General features: G+C 42.5%; 2 protein-coding genes across 3 annotated transcripts in view; one reads left to right on the top strand and one right to left on the bottom strand.

Annotated features, from left to right (window-relative positions):
• SCG3 (secretogranin III) overlaps positions 1-3,362 on the top strand; it is a 28,181-nt gene extending 24,819 nt beyond the window's left edge. For both annotated transcript variants that reach the window (XM_036389372.2, XM_036389373.2), the window contains exon 12: positions 130-3,362. In XM_036389372.2, the coding sequence (XP_036245265.1) occupies positions 130-248 (119 nt within the window). In that variant the 3' untranslated portion in view covers positions 249-3,362. The remainder of the gene's footprint in view (positions 1-129) is intronic.
• A 2,242-nt stretch (positions 3,363-5,604) lies between these two features.
• LYSMD2 (LysM domain containing 2) lies at positions 5,605-15,685 on the bottom strand. Its single transcript, XM_036389865.2, has 3 exons — positions 15,408-15,685; positions 11,730-12,067; positions 5,605-6,377 (listed from the first exon to the last, which is right to left on the bottom strand). The coding sequence occupies exons 1-3, from the start codon at positions 15,603-15,605 to the stop codon at positions 6,326-6,328; spliced, it is 588 nt and encodes a 195-aa protein (XP_036245758.1). The 5' UTR covers positions 15,606-15,685; the 3' UTR covers positions 5,605-6,325.
• Positions 15,686-20,919: the final 5,234 nt, after the last annotated feature.

Raw genomic sequence — 20,919 nt, 5'->3', positions numbered from 1 at the left:
CACTTAGAGAGAACTCTCTTCATGTTTGATAAAGTGCACTGGTTGGATAAAATTTACAATGACATTGTTTCTTAGGTGAAGCAGTATAATGGCAATGACTCATTGTGCAAATGAATTCTTGTTTTTCAGACTATGATCTTTCAAAGCTGAGAGATTTCATTGATCAGCAAGCTGATGCTTATGTGGACAAGGGCATCCTGGACAAGGAGGAGGCTGATGTCATTAAACGCATCTATGGCAGCCTGTAAAGCGGTAGTGACTGCCAAACCCGTAGGAATCTAGTCTAGTTTCCCCCACTCCTGGCTCAATGACTTATGATCTGTTAATTTGAGGATATCATTAGAAATGCTCTGTTTACATTGTACTGACAAGTCTAGACAGAAATGAAGAGCTGTAGTGCTCCATTCACTTTCTGCATACTGTATTTTCCTATACTCACAAATCAACCCTAAACACCAAATTCTGACACTGAATTTCTATTTGATAAGGTAAATATTTCTGTAATGCTCTCTTTGAATTATTGTTCATGTTTGGTTTACTTTTGTAGCTAAACCAATCATTTCTGATGGAAATTTCTTTTAATGCTACATTTTTTTGCTTTCACTCAACAAGCTTTCTATAGCTGCAACTATGTAAAGGGGCATTATTAGAAAATAGTTCATAGTTCTCTAAATAAAGTATTTGAAAATAACTTACCTATAAAGTTTTCATTAATCTTAATATTATTTTATATTCATTTATTTTGGTTTTAAATACTAACACTTTTTTTTATCCTTTTTTATTTCTATATGTAGTATTCTGTAATGTGGACTGTAGTGTCCTTAGCTAATTGATAAATCTTAGACATTACAATTGCCTTCCATATTAGAAGAATATTCTCTTCTTCAGCATGTGTGGACATTCTCTTTGCACCATTTGATGATTGTGCATGCATAATTAGTTGAATTCCTGATGTGAATATCCTGATAGCAAGTGTAAATAGCCATTGCTTTCTCTAAAGAAAAAAAAATAAGAAAGCAATTCAAGTCATTTTGAATGGAAAGGGAAGTTTGCAACTAGAGATGTTCTTTTAGGAACAGGGGCTCTGCTTTTCAGAAAGACTTAAAGAATCTATTGTATCTCAGTATCTCTGAATATCAAGGCTGTGGTCTGATCACTGACCTCTGTTCTGTGCTGAGCAGTATTATCTTGGAGAAAAACTTTTTTTTTTTTTTGGCCTATATATGCTAACATTAGCCAAGAATTTGGTACTTCCCAAAGAAACAAAACCAAAAATGTCATCCTCATTCTTCTTCCTCAACTAACAAAGTTTTGGAAGAATGGTTTATGAGGTCTTTTACCTTAAAGTGAGTGGATAACTTGATGTATGAAGAACTAACGAAGCAATATCAAAGGATCAAAGGTAAAGAAGCATTTAGAAAGGTAAATTTCAGAGTCCCATGTAAGGCCTTAGACTCAGTTGAGTAGAGGAACTCCAGGAAAGCCCTGTACTCTTTACTTACAGATTCTTCATTCATTACTGAGGTTATCCCTTCTCTGATATTTTTTTTAAATCTTAAGATATGTCTGAGATTGATACAGTTAAAAAATATTATCTGATGCAGACCAGTGAATGGAGATACTGACTTAGAGCACCGCCTGCACAGCACAAAGTTTTGTAAGTGTTAAGTCACTCCTTGGGTCATTTCCTTCCTCACAGCTGGAGATTAAAGAGGAGGAGATTTGAGCAATGTTTCTCAGCCAGCTGAAGTAAACTCTGGAATCCCTGCAAAATGTAAATTGTCAACGTAAATTATCAATTATTGATAATCAGCATTAAGTGAATGTGATAGCACTGAGGTGTAACAGCATAACTCCTTGCAAACTGATGAAACATAAGCCAGTGAATGTTTTCTAGCATCAAAATACATCATCACTGCCTGCTCATACACATCCTGACATGAATCACTGAATTGCAGTATCAGTCACTAATGGTAAAAACCATATTCAAAAATGTAATCAATGTAAGCTTCCTCTGACAAATAGTCCCTTAGAAACTCTATAGAAAAAAATCAGGTAAAAAGAGTTAATGTTATTTTAAATCAGTGCATTTGTTCTCATCTAAACCCTCTTGTTTGTTTATTATTATTTGCTATTGTTCCCAAAGATCCAAATTTCTTAATGTCTCTGTAGATTTCAGTTACATTCTGCAACAGCTTCTGACTTCCTTTCTTATGTGACCATCACGTGGGAAAAGCAAACTGTTTCCCAAATTTAGATTTATGACAGAAATCAGGAGGATGGTAACTAACCATAGATCTCTACAGATAGGGAAGTGGCAGTGACCTAGGATCTGCACTTGAAAAAACAAAAAGGACAAACTGTCCTTCTCCAGTGACTACTTTTAAAAAGACCTCAAATTTCCTTCTCCTGTCTACATGATGAGTAGTATAAGAATAATTTCAGTTTTCATTGGAAGTTAGTTTCTTACTTCATCCTCTCACAAGTCTGGTACTAAAGGGCAGATGTCATCAAGTAGTGACCAGTGACTATGAACAGTGTGTGGTGATATTTGTTAACCTCTCAGTTTTGCAAATTTTATAGCTTGAACAAAGTATGAGTGGCATAACTTAGGAAAACAAAAACTCAACAATGTGTATGCCCTGACTGTACTTCAGAGTATGCACATTCTTGGAGTTGTTCTGTACTTACCCTGCTGCTGTGCATCCCTGGGGGTACCTGTGGAGATAACTGGAGCAGCCTGATGAGTAGCTGAGAACAGGGCAAGCCTCTGACAGATGGACCAGAAATCAAGCTATGGTTCCTCAAACTAAATCCAATTTCCATCCTGCCCAAGCCACTAAACTCGTTCCTTGAATGCTTCAAATGCTGGTTCCATTGCTGGTACATGGAATGAACATCTATCTGTACCTCACACATTTCAGAACAGACAGTGAAACACAGCCAGCCTGATGAATCACCCTGCATTCCTAAAGGGCTGTGACTTACCCAAAATAAAATCAAACCAATGATGCAAGTTTCAACTTGCATCACAGATCAGTACTTATTCTGCAGGGAACACCTGGAGCACATTACAACTTGACATGCACTGCTGTGTGTTTAGCCATAATTAGTAAATCATAGTGCTTGCTTTCTTCCTGGTAAGAAAGGTATTTTCAACAACTGCACATCTCTGTTTCAAAACTGACAAAAATCAGTTTCTGTGTTGTTTCTATCTCTGCTGGATCCTTCAGAAATCCTTCACTTCTAAATTATGACTGAAAATGTAATAAGTACAATATATATGGTATTCACCTTTTCAGCTTTTCTAATAGGCTATTGTTTCTGATACTGTACTTTATTAAACACTTTACTACAAGCTACATTAGTGTGCTGCTTTTGGTGGGGGTAGAGTTTATTTCTCCACAGTAGCCAATGTAGGGCTATATTTAGGATCTGTGCTAGAAACACAAATGTGTTGATAACACAGAGATGATTTCGTTTCTGCTGAGCAGAGCTTGCACAGAGCCAAGGCCTTTCATGCTCCTCACCCCACCTATGAGGAGGCTGGGGGTGCACACGAAGCTGGGAGGGGACCCATGCAGGACAGCTGATCTCAAATTCCTTAACACAAACCCTACGCCAAACCTGATCCCCATCTCCTACCCCGAACCTAACCCTAACCAGAGGATGTCCCAGACAGTAGGGGAATAGAATGTAAGAAAATAAAGATAGTGCAGAAGGCAATCTCACCCCTGAGGGCTTGCAGCTGCACTAATTATCAAAGATTAGGAACAGGCCTGCCCTTAACAGGCCACAGCTGTGTCCAGTGAGGATGAGTGCTATTCAAGAGTGGGTTAGCTGGGCGAGGAGAGAGCTGGAGCTTTTTGGCTGTGCTGTGAGGAACTACCCATGAGAAATCACTGAGAAGGTATGGGAGCTTTGCAATAAGATGACAACACCAGACCATGTGGTGCCGTGCTCCGTGTGCCATGCTCTTCCTCTGGGGAAGGAGGAGGAAGGGAAGGGGTGTTCAGAGTGGCAATGTTTGTTTTCCCAAGCAATTGTGACCTAGGGTGGAGCCCTGCCCTCTTGGAGATGGCTGAATACCTGCCTGCCCATGGGAAGTGCTGAATGAATTCTTTTCCTTTGCTTTTGTGCCCAGCTTTTGCATTGCCTATTAAACTGGCTTTATCTTAACTTGTGAGTTTTCTGCCTTTCACCCTTGTGGTGCTCTGCCTCATCCATCTCTGGGGGAGTGAGGGGCTGAGCTGCCAGCTGGGGTTAAAGCACAAGAAGCAGCACAAGGCTGCTGTTGTGTATCAAAGAGAATGCATCTTTTCTATCCACTGCCCAGCTTTTTGAGGCTATGGCAGTTTTCTGTTGGGGAAAACAGGTGCAAATGCCGTGTGTCCTTTGGGTCCTGTAGCCCACAGGCATCAGGAAAGGCCCAATTGAATTGTGGCTTCCCAGAGGTTGGGCAGCCCAGTCTGGGAGGCAGGAGGTGCAGTGCTCCTGTGCCAGGGAGCTGTTCTGACCTGCTTGGCAAAGAAGGCCTGGCTGTGCTAGAGCACTGGGGGTATCACTACAACAGGTCTTCAGAAGAAAAGGATTATGTTTTTCTGTGGAATAATAAAATACAGCTGGGCTTGAAGCTAGGGTGGCCTTTAGAAAAGTAGTTAATTCTGCCTTTGTCATGTTCTACTGAAATTAAATGACAAGAGATGTTACAATCATGTAAGAAATAGATACAATCCCAATCTAAGAAAGATACAAGATCAAAAGGTAATCCACCAGTCTCTTGAAGAAAAATCAGAACTTCTTTTTCTCAACTTTAAGCTTTTTCTATTCTTCTTATATTGTGTGCCACTGCAGCTCTGCTCTTAAGGGCAGGAAAAGCAGCCTTGGGCTGGGGCTGTTTCCAAGTAAGAAGCTGTGGAGGCAGCCATGGTGTGGCAGTTCTGTGTTCCCCTTGGGATGCCTTTGGCAGCTGCAGTGTGCCTGGAGCTCTGGGCTTTGTGGTTCTTGGAACCCTAACCCTAGGTAGAGCAGTAAAAGCAGCCAGTTCCTGCTGAGCTTTGAATTTTTACTTCTGGTTTTAGGAAGTTAATGAAACTTTCTCTTTTGTTTCCCTGTTATCATACTGCTGAAAACTTTTTATTCTAGGGTGATACTGATGATCTGAGTGATAGGAAACTGCATCTGTTTCAGTCAGGATCCATCAGATCTTTAGTGACAAAACCTTTGTGAAGTTTATGGACTCCTTGGGGAAAAAATCTAGGATATTTAACAAGTTCCTAATACCCTAACTTCAGGGCAAGAGTGATTGCAGGTTGCACTCTGTGTCCCTGAGCTGCAGATGGAGTGCACTTGCATACCTGAATACTGGCACGTCTTCTGAGAACAGAGAAGGCTTGGTAATGTGCCTCTTATTCATCTTAACAAACTGCACAACTAGGGCAGATAGCTCTTGCAGGTCTCACTTAGGAGGGTGAATTAGATGGATAGGGTAAAGACATTATTTACCCTGAAATTGCAACCTAATACTTTGTGAAACTAGACAAACCATTCTTCCCTAAGAACAGGCTAGAACCAAGCTGACTTCATTATGAACACACACATCAGTATTTTTGATATTTTATTAAATTAAAACCACACAAAATTTAACTGCACACAAGAACACACATCTGATATTCCAATGTCATATCTCACAAAAAAACCTCTTGTGTAACTCATCCCTTTTATGAGTAGAAATCCAATATGCAAACAGTTCTTTAAGCAAAAAGGCTTTAATTTATCAACACAAGCTGAATTCCCCTTTCTAGGAATACATCATAACCACACACAGACACATACAAGGTTTATAGGCAAGTTCTGCAGCCCTGAAGTAGACAAAACTTTCACAGTAAACTTGCCTATGTTTGCAGAATAAGTAAATTCCTATGACTTCCATCATTTGTCATTTACAAGCAAACTTATTTAATATTTTTAAATACTTAAAACAAATTTCACTTTAACAAGTATTTACAAAATCTTTACTAAAGATCAACATCCTGCATAAAGGTGACCTCAGGGATATATAGTTGCTACCATGCTACAGTTTGCACAGAAGGGGTAAAAAGGCCATTGCTAGTTTTGGAAGGCTTAAACCTTTTATTGATATAACATAAGGACATTAACCTATGGAAGGCAGAAGAGGTCATAATTTCAGTGCAATTACCCATTCATGACTTCTTTTAAGTACATCGAGAGGATGAGTCCAAAAGACTTGGGTTTTGAATTACTGACTGCTTAGTTCTGTAAGAACTGATTTCATGGAAAGTTTTCAGGCCATCACATCTGTCTTCTACTGGTGGTACGAAGAAGTTGCATAGGGACCTTCCTCATTCTCCTCATCTCTAGAAAGAAAATGATCATCAGGTCAGGAGCATACCATTCTCAACAGTAAAACTGCAATGAAAATGCAGGTGACCAGTTTTCCTAGTGGGTTAAAATAGGCCGTGCCAGCCTTGCCTAAGAGGAATATTTGCAATATAATACTGTAATTTACACATCTCTGGAGTTCCTGAGATGTCGAGAACATAATGCTGAAAGCAAGGAAAGCTGTGTAAGTTCAACATCAGAATGTATTTTTAAAAGTATTCTTGATCAAATCAATAAGAAAAACTTAAAGGATAACAAGGTGGAGGGCATGATGGAGCTCCTGCAGTGTTGCTTTTCATTTCTTCTTTTAAAAAAAGAAAGCTTAGTTAGAGGTTTGTTTCAACATTTTGAATGGCAGGAGGGACAGAGAGACCAAATGAAACAACAGGAGCAGTCAATCATAGCTGTGGGTGGATCTGTGTCCTGATGCTGCAAGCTGTTCTGATGTATACTTCCCTCACATCAATCCCCACTGACACTGATCACTTGGATTTTCTTAGGAAAAAGCAATTGCTCCCAATTGCTATTGTTAGTGCAATAACTGGATAAAGCAAAGTACTGCTGCTTTTAAAACATCCTCAAGAAAATCAGTCTGCCTGCTGTTCACCTGACAGTGCTGCCTTTAAAAAAAAGGGCTTATGTAAACCTAGTGCAGTGCAGCATCAAGGATGCCAAGTTCCCCAAAGGTCATTGCTTTGTACTACTGAGGCTTCATGGTTTTGTTCCTGAGAGTCCAGCCTTAAAGCTGCTGCCAAGTTCAGTGTTTTGGTAAGAACAGAAGGACTTTACAGCTGCTACACTGTGAAAGGGTTGCTTTTAATGCTGTGTGTACCTCCATACAAAGGTACACTTATTCAGAGTCTAATAATGGTATAAGGTAAAAAGTAAATATTTCAATATCAAAACCATGAAGGCTTTTCCCAAATAAAATGATTATTTAGCTACAATTTAAATTTCATATAACCACCCCAAAACAGAACCCTACAAACTAACGAAACAGCAGAGTAACTTGTCTTCCCACCAAAATTATCATCTTAAGCCAAAGGCATAATATGTCCTTTGCCTTGAAAAAATCTTGCCAAAAACAGAAACCTCCAAAAAACAAGTCTGGGATGAAACTGGTTGTTACTGCAGGGATGTGTGGTTACAGTAGTGCTGAGAACAGATTTTTAGCCTTCCTTACAAATGTATATCTATTTACATTAGTGATGCTACCAAGCAAGTACCAACGATGCAAATATCTGTAGACATTTAAATAGTATCCTTCATTATATCCAGTTCTGTGTCCAAAACTGCCATGGAATACTATAATGTTAATAATGTATCATTTGCAGAAGCTTTCCATGATACGTGGCATGACAGTAAAGTAAGAAAGCTCTGGTCTGTGACCCACAAGCACCACCATGGCAGTGTATGTTTAATGACCAAACAATTTACTTCACTTTTAAGATGCTTAAAATAGCCAAGTGCTAAGTCATAGCAACGTTCTCCTTCAGGGGATGGAAAAGGAACAGCACAGCATTACAACACTCTGTAGTGCTGTCTCTTCCCGTTCGCTGCTGCCGCTTTGCCCAGTGGGTTACAGGAACTGAAAGAAGTCTCCTGCAAGCAATGGTGTGCATCAGGCCACAAATAACCACTTCTGTAACAGCAAGGACACCTGACTGTAAGTACACTCAAATGCTTGGATGCTCCTAGAATGCACAATTAAACAAGGAGGCAATCTGAGTTGTTAGTTTTGGGATGTCTGAAAGGATTCTCCACAGACAGCCTCCTTTGTTGAGGCATCTCTTTTCTCAGCTGATAGCCAAAGAGGGTGAAAAAATATTGGGCAAATTATCTCAGTTGTGAGTTTTGAAGGCTTCAAGACCATAGTCTTTCCTAGGTTGAGGTCAAGGCAAGTGAGCAGATGACAGTACAAGGTCCTGTTCCTGTGCTGACACCAGTTATACTGAATCACCATCACTGGTTAGAGAGGCTCTGTTCAGTTACAAGGTTTTCAAAATTAGACACTCCAAGGTGAATGCAGAAAAATGTGACCTGTTCCAGAAGCACAGTATATGGTATAAGTCTATCTTAAGGACTCTATAAACAGCTTGCATTATATACCTGGGGTTCAACTTGCTCATATTCAACTATCTGATACAAAAAGCACCACTAAAGTCATTTTCAGTTTCAGTGTAAGAGCACTTTGGGCCAGGTGAAGCACCACTGTGTTTTCTCAAACTATCACAGCTGCTTTATAATGAGTATTCTTTCCTAATATACAAATACATGAATTAATAACATATGCTACAGAGAACTGTATTAATCCTTTTGCATTTCTTCTGGCCTACTATAAAAACATTGCTCTAAACAAAAAGGCTTTATTGCCTTGCGCTGCATCTTGGCTGAATATGCATGATTAATAAATGACTCATTAACTCACGATTTCTGCTCAATGAAACTCTAGTAAAGGTACTATCATGTGTAGATCTAGTCATGTGCTTATATAAACTCTAATAGTGAAAGGCAGCTGGCACAAACTGAGTGGATCACATTTTATAACCTTTTATGCTCATCTGCTTGCACAGCTATTATAGTTTAATATCTAGTCTAAATCTGCAACTACGTGCTCCCCAGTTTTTCTACCTAAGCCTTATTCCTCTAAGAGCACTTAAGGGAGTGACTCCAAGAGCTCTAATTAAACAATATAATTCACTCTAAGCTGCCTTTGTAGCACAGGGCAGTTTCTGACTATGAAACTTCTCTGTGTGGTTTAATCCAAATCAGTGCACGTGTGCACATGCATTCTTGGCAACTTAAAGGAGACCAAAGTAAACAGCAATTCAGTTGATGTGGTTCTCACCATCTGTCAAATCAGGCTCATGCTATGGTGAGAAGTTATGGCTCTTTAAGTTCATGAGCTGATAGTCTGCTTCTGCTTGCAGTTTTGTGAGCTCCAGTGTCCCTTTGGGTGGTAGTGGGTGAACTCCAGGTGCTCCTTTGGCACTCTCAAGCAGGCATGGAAGCATTCAGCAGTGTTGGCACATCAGGCTCTACACAGGCCTTGACAAGGCAACCTGAATACAGGCTAGAGCAGCTGGAAACTGCTTAATTTCATAAATGGTTTTCACTCTAAGAATAGGAAACTTGCATATTCATGAGGCTGGTTTATTAACATGGCTGTCCAATTTCCAAAGGCTTCCTGCTCCAAGCAAGGGACACAAAAGGGCTGGGCAGGAAGAACAGGCGCCTCCTGGGCAGCTGCTGGAGCACAGAAAGGAATGTTGCCACCTTCCAGTCTGGACCCACATATACCACTGATGGTACACAGCTGAAAAGTATCTCCAAGGTTTTTGGCAATGGTCTCTCTCTACTCCTGTTCTCTGCAGAGTAAACATTGACTTTGGTCCGTCTGTCTGTCCTTTCCAACTGTGATGGAGAGGACAAGGTAAGGATGGCTTTTGTGAGCCATAAATGAAAGCCAGGGGCAGTGATGTAGAAGGGAATATTATGAAGACTATCAGATGCACAGGAAGCTATTTCTCTTCAGAAGCTTTGGGCAACACCCTGCTCAGCAGACTGCCTGCAGCTCTGTACTTCATGCTTCGTGTAACATCCTGACCAGTAAAAATCTGCTACATGCATTTAACAGAATTATCTGTTCAATCTGAACAGGAGGTGGGAAAATAACTCATCCTCCTGTATACATTATTTCTTGGGAGGTGACTTGGTACCAGGTCTACGTTTCCAATTTGTAACTGAAGCAGCATAGGAAATGGGTATTAGTGGCAGCAGTGCCACTTGCAGTGGCACTTTGACTGTATTGGCTCTGCTCATGGTACAGTAATGTCTAAGTGAATTTTCTTCTTCAAATTAGCATGTTATTTTCTTGGAGGGATGTTAAAATTATTGCCTTCCTCTGGCAGGGACTGTGGTTTCCTGTTATGCAGTTTAACTGCTGGGTCAACACCTACTCTGAGCTCTGGTAGGTACATACATCTAATAATCTGAAAGTCAGCAGCAGCATATTTTGATAGGTGCTCTATGGTGCTTCAAATATAACAATGGAAGTGGATGCGTTTGCACAGAGAAGGTTGTGAGTTCCAAAAGCTATTTTTCCTTTCATGCAACCAATGCAAAAGAAAGTAACTGACAAGTGTGATAAGATGTGAAAGCCTTCCAGCCTTCCCTGAGACTCTAAACCAGTGTCCTGGCAATGGAGGGTTGTATGTGGGGATATTTCTCCAAAGGAGGCTTGTCCAATAGCTAAATACAATATACTGTTCTCCTTCAAACTTTTGTCTGCTGAACAAAGCTTTAACATTGCTGAAATAATTTCTTAGTTTAAAAAAATTTTGCAATTCTGTACTCAATAAATTTGGTCCTGAAAGGTTACCCTCTGCTTGCCCTCAAATCAGAGCATGTGAAGTGAACCAAGATGGTGGATGAACAAATTTGTAAAAGCAAAGCATCTATCTGCAGGCATAACTTCTCTCCAGCTCTCTGGTAAGAGAAGCAGTACCAGTTCCCTGCAGTCATACCTTTTATTGTGAGAAGGACCACCTCAGCATCCCCCACTGAGGGGATTTCTGCAGGGAATACAGGCAGCCAGCCACCCCAAGAGACTGACTGACTGTGAACAAGCTGAGGAAGCTTGTCCCAAGGACATAGAAAACAAACACCACTGAAATCCACTCTTGTTCTGAGTCTTTCTGTGCTCTCCATAGCATACCTACATAAGTGAGGGGATATGTGCCACTACTGTGGCACAGAGGTCACAAAGTACTGCTTTTTCTATGAGTAAATATGTGGGAGCTCCTGGCTGTGGAAATACTGAAGAAAAGATGAAGTCTGCATAGGTGGATCCACAAAGTGGGGTGAACTGCATAGGGAAAGGAGATAGGAAAGCTTAATTGAAACTGTGTCATGGAGAATATTTACACAATGAGGCAATTTGGGACAAAAGAAAAATAGAATCATGCCTTGCTGTACATAATCAGCTTCCTCATAGGCCTTTGCTTAGCACTCTACCAAAAACTATGTTTTTGCTTAAATAGCTGCCTACTTACACAGCAAGACATCTTGGAGAATCCTGGCCTTTTGGCTTTTATGAAATAGTATTTGCATTCTCAAATAATCTGTTGTGAGGCAGCCTTTCTAACTGCCATAGCAAGGCACCTGCTAATGCTGTGCTCTGAATGTACCTGGTGCATGAGAACAGCAGGCACTTGCTATTGACAAATAAAAGCCACAGATGCTGAGAGCCCACAAAGAGGGGTCAGCTTAGACTGCAATGCCTTCAGGGGGAGATTACAATGTTTAACACCAAAAGTGGCAATTACCTGACATTGTCATCTTTTAGTTTTCTGGCTGCTTGTTTGGATAACTTAATCTGCAAGTCCAATCTCTGTAGGAAATCTTTGGCAGATAATTCTTCTGGTGCAGTGGGCTGATTGTCAGGCTCTGGAGGACTGGGAGAAGAGCTACTTTCTTCCTGAGCTGCCACTAGTCCTTCATCACAGGAAGGGGAGCTGTCAACAGTTTCATTCTCAGGAGATTCCAGTGAATTGAGTCCATTGAACAGTAATGGTTTCTCTGATATAACCGGAATATTCAGGGTTTTCCTCAGAAATATACAGTCATTAGTGAAAAGTTTATTTGCCCTCTTTATTTGTTCCATCTGAAAAAAATAGAAAAAATATAAGCTATTAGGTTTTGGCAACGTATAAAGCATTAACTTTCTGAAGTAGTATACAACCTTTAGTTAAAATAAATCTGTACTTTCTTTGCAGCAGCAATTATTTCAGGAGAGAATTTGTTTGCATTCAAAGTGACTTCAGAGTGCATGTTCTGTTTCAGCCTTGCTAACACCCTAGCTTTATGTGCACTTGACTCCACAATACTGCTTTTTTCAAAGTCTTGTGCTACCTAAAGATGCTGCCCTTAAATAGCCTTGCAGTCCCTATGCAGGCTGACAGGAACAGCCTACCAAAGAACAAAAATTCTGTCACAAATGTACTTTTGATTTGGATTTAGATTAGAACAAGGCTCAGAACTGCTAGCAGCTCCTCCTGTAGGTGAACTCTCTGGTAAAAATTATGCAGACTCCAAACAAGGGGAATAAAGTTACCACGAGGGTTCAACCTGTTGATGCAGATGACTAAATGCTGAAATGCTTATATTCAGCTTATAATAATCCCATTTAAAAACTGAATAGCTAATATCCAGTATCACAAGCGAGAGAAGATCACTTCTCTTCCAGCTCCTAAAGCTTGGAAACCATTTTTAGTAAGGCTCAAAGAGTATAATGGTGCAAGTTCTCTCCCAGGCTGAGCACCATCTGAAGAGTATAAAGGAAGCTTTACCTGACTCAGTAACAGTTTGGCCTTAGTAAAACTTCTAATGGTTCTAGTGTAAATGTCAATTGTTAAAATCTCTATAAGTTGTCTGTCTTGATGGGTATAAAAACAGTTTAAAATACTAGCAGGAGCTTTTCTGGAAAAATACAATACAGAAGCTGAAAACTGAGAGCCTACTGCAGGGGAGTTGGAAGGTGATGCTTCAATAGCTGATAAATAATGCACTGCACTGCTATTCTCTCTCCTTTTTCACTGTAACTCTACCTCTGGTTATTTCTTCCTAAAATACCAGCCAGTAGCATTTGGAAGTCTGTACCTCTGCACAGAGCAATAATGAAAAGGAAAGTACTTGGTTCTAAAAAGAACATCCCTCAGCCCTGAGCAGGTGACTTTGTATGTGCAATACAACTCCTACAACTCAGTGTGACTCTGTACATTCAGAGGTGTATGGAGAGCAGGATTTAACAAGAGTTTTCTTTTTTTAGTGCTAGAACAACTGAAGTAATGCCCACTAGCTACAAATCTATCATAATGAAAGTGCAGAAGGTTCAGCACATGCTTAATATTTTAACTGAAGCTGTAAACTGGTGCTGAACTAATTAATCAAAACTACTTCTACTGACAGTGAAATATTGTCCTCATCCTTCTCCCCTCAAAAGGGATACAGCACTTACACTGAGCCATAAATTGGCTGAACCATAAACATGAATTCAAGTGTTAATTTACTCAAAAGGAAAATGCACCCAATTCAAGTTCTAAATATGAATAGACAGTATCCAGGGGAGGGGGTGAAGGGCAGAGGATGAGACCAAACAAAGCACACTGATCCCTCTCCCCCGGCCTGGTATTTTTATCTATCTTGAACTGTCTATGCCAAGTCATGCAAAGGCAGCCACTGGACAGGATGTCTCTGGCTACAAATTAGCTCCCAGTGAGGAAAACCACAGGGCAAACTCCTAAAACCAGCAATACTGGAGGCAATGGCAGCCAAAGATAATTCTGGGGTTTCCATTACAACTCTCACTTCCAGTCAAGAATACATGATGCAGGAAGCAAACAGAAGGACTCTTTAAAGGAAATCTGTCTTTGTCATTGTGTGAACACACAACAGCCTGCATTTTGCTCAAAGCAAATGTGTTTGCATACCTTCCTACCCTGGGCTGAAACCCATGAAAGCATAAACACAATGGCTGATTCTGCTGAACTTGTCATTGCTCTGAGGGGCATTTCATGTCAGTTTAACCTCTCTCAACTGCAGTCTACAATGATGCAGCTCTGGCTTCTTAAGCAGAACACTTATTAAATCAAACAACCAATAAGATGTTGGGGAAAAATCCCAACATATGTATTTTATGTCATTAGCACAGCAAAAACTTATCAAACTCATTATAAACAAAAGGTAGGTTAACAACTTGGAGGTGTTTGTACAGGTTTGATTCACAACTTCAGCTGAAAGGGAGTTGTAAATAGCTTAGAAATGCCTTTTTTCTAGAAAGCTACTATTTTAGTGATCAGTTTGTATTGTTGAAAGTGATAGAAGGTTTTAGTAGATCCTGCAGACCAAGAGAAGGAAAAGTCCACTCCAGCCAGAACCTCATAGTTTGGCACTACACTGTAGCTCATCTAGAAGGAGCCCAACTGGAAGGTGCTGTTTGCAGCCGACGTCAAAGTGGCACAGACTGTACCAGTGCCACCTCTCCAGCTGCCCAGCCCTGAACAATTTTCTGTGTTGGGACTACTGAAGCTGCGCACTGGAATATGGACCCCCCATAAGTGGGAATGAGGCAGGGTGGGTGATTTCTGCCCCATCTGGAATGGTAGTAAAGGGCCTGCTGGTAGACTTTGTTGGACTCTGCATGTCCTAGGCTGGCCTAAGCCTTCCAACATTTATCTCAGAAATGAACATTCTCCCTAGAAAATGAGCAGAAAAGCAGCAACACTTTCAAATCAGTGGTATCTGTGCCTCATCTCTGGACTGGGTTGGGCAGATCACAATGGAAGAATGTTTAGCCCTGAAGCTACTAGAAGAAATTCCTTCTCTTGTCACCGTCTGCGTGTCAAGCTCAAAATGATGCTTTTTTCCAGTTTAAGTTTAATGACACTAATTATATTTTTTAGCCTGCAGTGAGTGTAGTGGTGCACAGCGGTGTGATCCAGGTTCATCGGGTGGCAGCAGGTGCGAGTCCTTTCCCCAGGCCCCCTGCCCACCCCAGCGCTGTCAGTTCCAGACCTGCCAGCCCTGGGCACCAGCGCTGCCTGCTGACCCCTCCGGGCAGGCCACACTCCTGATGTCAGCAATTTAAATACTCAAACTAAACTAACGCCGTACCCACGCTGTCTCCTACCCACTGTGTGTATAGGAAATGCCCTGTGGGACACCTTTTTGCTGTCACCTCGCGGCTGTGGCCCAAGTGCTCCCGCTGTGGGGGCTACAGCCGCCAGGCTATGGAGGAGATGCTTGCCCACGGGAGTAGTGGCTGCCCCATCCCTGGAGGTGTTCAGGGCCAGGCTGGATGGGGCTCTGAGCAACCCGGTCTAGGGAAAGTGTCCCTGCCCGCGGCAGGGGTTTGGAACGGGATGAGCTTTAAGGTCTCTCTTCCAACCCAGGCCACTCTCCGGCTCTAAGCGCCGCTCCCGGCCCCGCCGGCGGTGCTCCCTTACCGTGACGCCGTACTTGAGGGCGATGCCCTGCAGCGTGTCCCCGGCGCTCAGCCGGTGCTCCACGTAGCGCTCGGCCAGCGGCGCGGCCACGCTCGCCGTGCTGCCGTACGAGCGGGCCTTGGTGCGGGCGAGCCGCTGCGACAGCTCGGCCTCCGACTCGGGCCCGCCCGCCTGCTCCTGCCGCAGGGCCTCGGCCATGCTGCCGCCCGCTCAGCGCCCGCGGCCCCGCGTCGCCGCCCCGGGCATCGCCCCGGCACCGGCCCCGCGCCGCCCCCGGCGCGCCGGACACGGGCCCGGCCCCGGCGGAAGCCCCGGCTCGGCCCGGCAGCCCCGCCCGGCGCGGAGAGGCCGCATGCGCGGGGAGCGCCCGCCCCGCACCGCCCGGGCCGGGCTGGGCCGGGCTGCAGCGGCTGTGCCGGGCTGGGCAGAGCTGGGGCTGGGCATCAGCGGAGCAGGGCCGGGGCAGAGCCGAACAGGGCCGGGGCACAGCCGGGCCGGGGCACAGCCGCCCCGGGGCTGAGTCGAGCAGGGCCGGGCCCCGCCGCAGCGGCTCCGCTGGGCCTGGGCACCGCCGGGCCGGGGCAGGGCCGAGCCGTGGGCAGCCCTGAGCGCTCGTCGCGGAACGCACGCTTGCCCTGTAACACTGCCAGAGAGCCGGCACTGAGGGCCCCTGGCCGGTCGGACCCCAGCGCGTTTGCCGGCGGGAGGCTCAGTAGTGCGGTCCGTCAGAGAGTGTAAAAAGGAGTGACTTCGGCCATAAGCGCACAAATACGAAAGTCTAATTATGCCAGGTTTATTGAAACAGTAAGACGTGGGAAAATTCTTTCGAGGAAAATAACTTGTGACTTAGAATCATAGAATCCCTAATTTGGTGTGGGTTGGAAGGGACCTTGACGATCATCCAGTTCCAACCTCTCACTTTCCACTAGAGCACGTTGATCAAAGCCCCATCCAACCTGGCCTTGAATACCTCCAGGGATGGAGCATCCACAGCTTACCTGGGAATCTGTTCCAGTGCCTCACTAGCATCACAGTAAAAAATATTTTGCTAATATCTAATCTAAACCTACCTTCTTACAGTTTGAACCCATTCCCCATTGTCTGGTCACTACAGACTCTTGACAGATAGTCTTGCCCCATCTTCAGTAAGTTCCCTTCAGGTATTGGAGTACCATTTTACATTAAAATTAATTGTAATGTGTTCTTAAGTGAGTACTTCTCACCAAGAAACCTGGCAGTGGGCTGGGAAAGCTGATCCATTGTTGCTGAACTGGAGCTTTCTAATAAAACCTGTATGCCACAAATAAATGATGCACATGTGTGTATCCTCTACAGACATAGTACGTACCAAAATACCCAGAAGTGTCCAGAACAGCCTGCCCTAGGTGCCTGTGCTGGAGCAGGGCTGTTGGAAAAGATGTCCCTCAAAGGTCACTTCCAGCCTCAACCAGGCTGGGATTTTGGGAAGTGTCTGTGTGTGTAACACCAGCGTGGTGTAATTTTTTTTTCTGTGAAGTCCTAAAAAGATAGATCTCTATCTTAAACCTAAGCACAAAAGTCATGCATTCCTCAGCATTCCTCAGTTCAGTATGTATTCATACTAGTACTTGCAAGAAAAAAAAAGCATCAACTGACATAATACCTAGTTGTAGTTTTCAGATTTTGTTCAGTGGTGGTCATGGAGTCTCTTTAAGGAATACAGTGTTAAAATCAAGACAGATCTCAGAAACATTGTTAATTTGGCCACGAGTTTCCAGATATAAGTTAGGAAAATACAAAAGTTGCCCTGCAAGACACACAAGTTGACACATCAGCACCTCACCATCACATGAAAAGCCAGTGTGACCATCCTGAGCAGAGGGACTGTAGGCGATGCACAGGCAGACAAGAGCAGTACAAGAGACTATAAACCGATGGCAAGAAAAGGCTCAGTTTAATTTTTCTGCAGTCTACAATATATTTGGGAAGTTGAAGAGTCCCCTAGGGATGCCAAATTGAGTTTATACCAGCTATAGAAAGTAAGCACCAGATTGTGACATCTCAGTGCTTTCAAGTCCTTGTGAAACAACTTGATCTGCAGAACTGCATCAGCACTTCAGCCATGACCCACCTAGCAAAGAGCTGAACTGCAGGTCAGCATTTATTAAAAATGTCTACTCTGTGTGCAGTGTGGAGCCATAGATCTGCTTCAGCCTCTTCAGGCTGATTAATGGAAGTTACAAACATCTGGGTGCCTGCCTAGAGCTGGAATTACTCAGACCAGTTACTTCAGCTAAAATGGCTTTTAGTAAAGGGGAACTGCAATTTGAGAAAATGGAAATGTTGTTTAACATTAGTGATACAATCAGATGAACATGCAATATAAATTAGTTTGGAAATGTGCTTGACAGGTACACTAATATTAGACAGTATTATTCCCTCTAATGTTATCTTAAACTCTATTTGTATGAAAGTGTGTGCAATACACTTTAAATCAGCTGTCACGATTCTGACAACAGCAGAAGCATCCCTTGCAGTGGTATAAAGATACCACAGGTGTTATAATACTGAATGCTTTATTTTAGCAACAAACCTTTTCAAGGGTAGATGAGGGTTTTTTTTCTGGACTTGCTGGGTTGTCCTTTCTTTGTGTCAGCAATCTGTGGAAATGTTTGTTTCTTATCTCAAAATCCATATTATAGCCAGAGGAACATTTGCATCTGGGGTGTTGCCAAGATACTTGATCTGATTAGCTGACTGCTTCTTTTTCTTCATGAAGTGAATACCCTCTAAACCAAAAAATTGAGTTAGAAATGTGAGCAAGATCTTCATTTAGGCATTGTTACCTGTATCTTCTAATTTGCATTCAAAGTTACAGAAGAAACTAGAAGTGTCTTGCTAGTGACACTTCATTTTAAAGATTGTGTCTGACCCCAGAAGAGTGGAGATCCTCTAGCAGGCAGAAAAAGGAAAGGGTTACCCCTGCCCCTCAAGATGTGACTATTCAGTGTCAGGACACGAAACCATCCTGATAAACCATTGTGTCCTGTCACATTAGAAAGAGTCCCTGCTGTCACCTTGGGATTCTCAGCTCCCCAGTTCCCCCTCCTGAGTTTGAGTTTACTGATCATGACCTTCTCTGTTCAGGGAGCCTCATGGCATTACTGACTCCACTTCCTTTCCCCTTGTTCTCTTCTGTCTTTGCTGTTTCCTTGTTACTGCATCTGTGATCCCTTTCCCCTCATCAGCTCCCAGTTTCAAGGAGCTCTACTTGTCCAAATCCATTTCCTGCTCACTGAAGTCACAAATCTGAGGATTGGACTTGACACTCATCAGTCTAACATGGAACAGAGGAGCTCACTCCTCAGAGTCATTGTCCCAAGGGTGGCTGCAGACATTCCTACATCTGCTACTCATTTCACCTTTGGGGGATTATTGCTGCGACTACAGCAGCTACAAACACTACAAACACACTTTTAGAAGTGAAAGGTTTCATTTCATAAACTTCAGCCAAGATGAGCGGAGTGTCTTCTGACCTAAGGCTTACTTAGAGCTGAGTCTGAAAAAGATTAAGTCCCTTTCTGCATTTTTTTTACCCTGGGGACATGTTCAGACCTAGATAATATTAGTTTTGCATTCTTACATAAAATCTTTTGACAGAAATTGGTTAAAGCCAGAAAATATATATTTCAGTATTTACTGAAATATATAGTAGAAGTAGAAGTAGCAGTAGAAGTTAATGGTAGCTCTAGTGAATCATTATGTCTAGGAACTTACTGCCTCTTCTGTCATTCTTAATTTCTGAGGATGAGGCTTTTCTTTTTAGTAATGCTTCATGGTGAATCTTCTAAATAACAAACTGTATTTAAGTCTGTGTTACTTCCAGTGAGCATTTGTAGGGGGATAGAATATAAGAAAATAAAGATAGTGTGGAAAGTAATCTCACCCCTAAGCAGTTGCAGCTGGGCCAAATATCAAAGATTAGGGGCAGGCCTGACTCTAACAGGCCACAGCTGTAACCAATGAGGAGAAGATGCTATAAAAGAGTGGGGTGGCTGGGTGAGAAGGGAACTGGAGTCTGTTGGGTGCTTTGTGAAGAAGAAAGAGTCAGTGCTCTGAGGAGCTGCCCACGAGGAACACCAAGAAGGTGTGGAACTTTTGTGATAAGGAGACAGCAAGATGGAACTCCTGTGATAAGATGACAACAAGTATTGGATATCTAGCTGCCATTTTATCATTGAGAACCATTCATATCTGGATCTGTAAGTGCACAGTGATCATGATTTTTTTAAAGCTATATGAATCAGCAGACTATAGTCAGCATCTTCTAAAACAGAGATTAGTATCAGCTCAGTCTAGTTATGGTGGCCATATAATTTAATGGCAAAGTAAGTAGAGAAGAGGGGAGAATGCCTTCTGGCTAATTAATCATTCTGTTAGTGGTCAGCTATTCATCACCTACTTTGCCAGTGAAGAAGCCCAAGCTTGCTTAGTAAAGGATAAATGGAAAGTGAGCATTCCTAGCTTTGATGTTTATGATGATGCAAGCCAGGAACATTACCATTTATAATAGTTGCACTGATGTAGGACAGGGAACAATGGAAAACCCTGTCCTTGTGGGCTATTTGCGTGGGCAGAGTCACACTAATTAGGACAGTACAGGGTAAAAGAAAGCTGCCCTCTGGTAATGAGTTGTGTATCAAGCTAAACCATCCACCTCTGCTCATGTTGTAACCTCTGACAAAAAAAAAAAATGTAACGTAGGACAAAGATCAGAGACAAGTCCTGCCTTTAAGAATAATAGCTCTGGGTTCTTCAATTAATTGCAGCAAGGAGAGAGGGTCTTGCATGAATTTCAAAAGGAAAGTAGGATCATCTGATCTGGTGCACATTACTTAAGATGTGCACATCTTCCTCATCAAAATAAGCCCATTATGTAGCAATAGCAGCTGGGAGCCATTATTAATATTTAATGCTCTTAGCAGGGTTTACTGTGGGTTTCTGTATTAAGGTTACAAGACAATGTTGCAATATGCTATGGGTTTGCATTCTTTGAGCTTTTTTGGCTTTGTAAAAAGTTCTAGTGAAGTTTTATTAATTTCCCTTCCTTACCATTTGCAGAGCCTGAATATTTTTCTAAGCTGGACTGTGGTGCAGGATGAATTATTCTTCGTTGCCTCCAGCTTTACTAGTCCATCACCTGCTACTTAGCAATGTGAGCATTGCATGCCCCATTCTGGTAGGAGCAATCTTGCACAGGAAAAGATGAAACCAGTTTGGGTCCCATGGTAAGGGCTGACTTCTGCTATCACAGGTATGTTCTGTTTCCTTCAGTGTCATTGCAGGGCACCTCCAAACTGGTAATAATTAGCATTGACTCCATGATTCTCAGAAGGCTGATCAATAATCTTTATTCTATTATATTACCAAGAAACCCATTACTTTTTATAGACAGTTATGATACACCTGGGCCTAATTGGGCCTTCAATCTAAACACCATCACCAGTGGCCAATTAAGAAACCACCCTTTGGT

The sequence above is a fragment of the Molothrus ater genome, chromosome 13 (assembly GCF_012460135.2).
Source record: "Molothrus ater isolate BHLD 08-10-18 breed brown headed cowbird chromosome 13, BPBGC_Mater_1.1, whole genome shotgun sequence".
Taxonomy (NCBI): Eukaryota; Metazoa; Chordata; class Aves; order Passeriformes; family Icteridae; genus Molothrus; species Molothrus ater.
The sequence above is the reverse complement of the archived record's forward strand: the minus strand, read 5'-3'. Positions and strand labels throughout refer to the sequence as shown.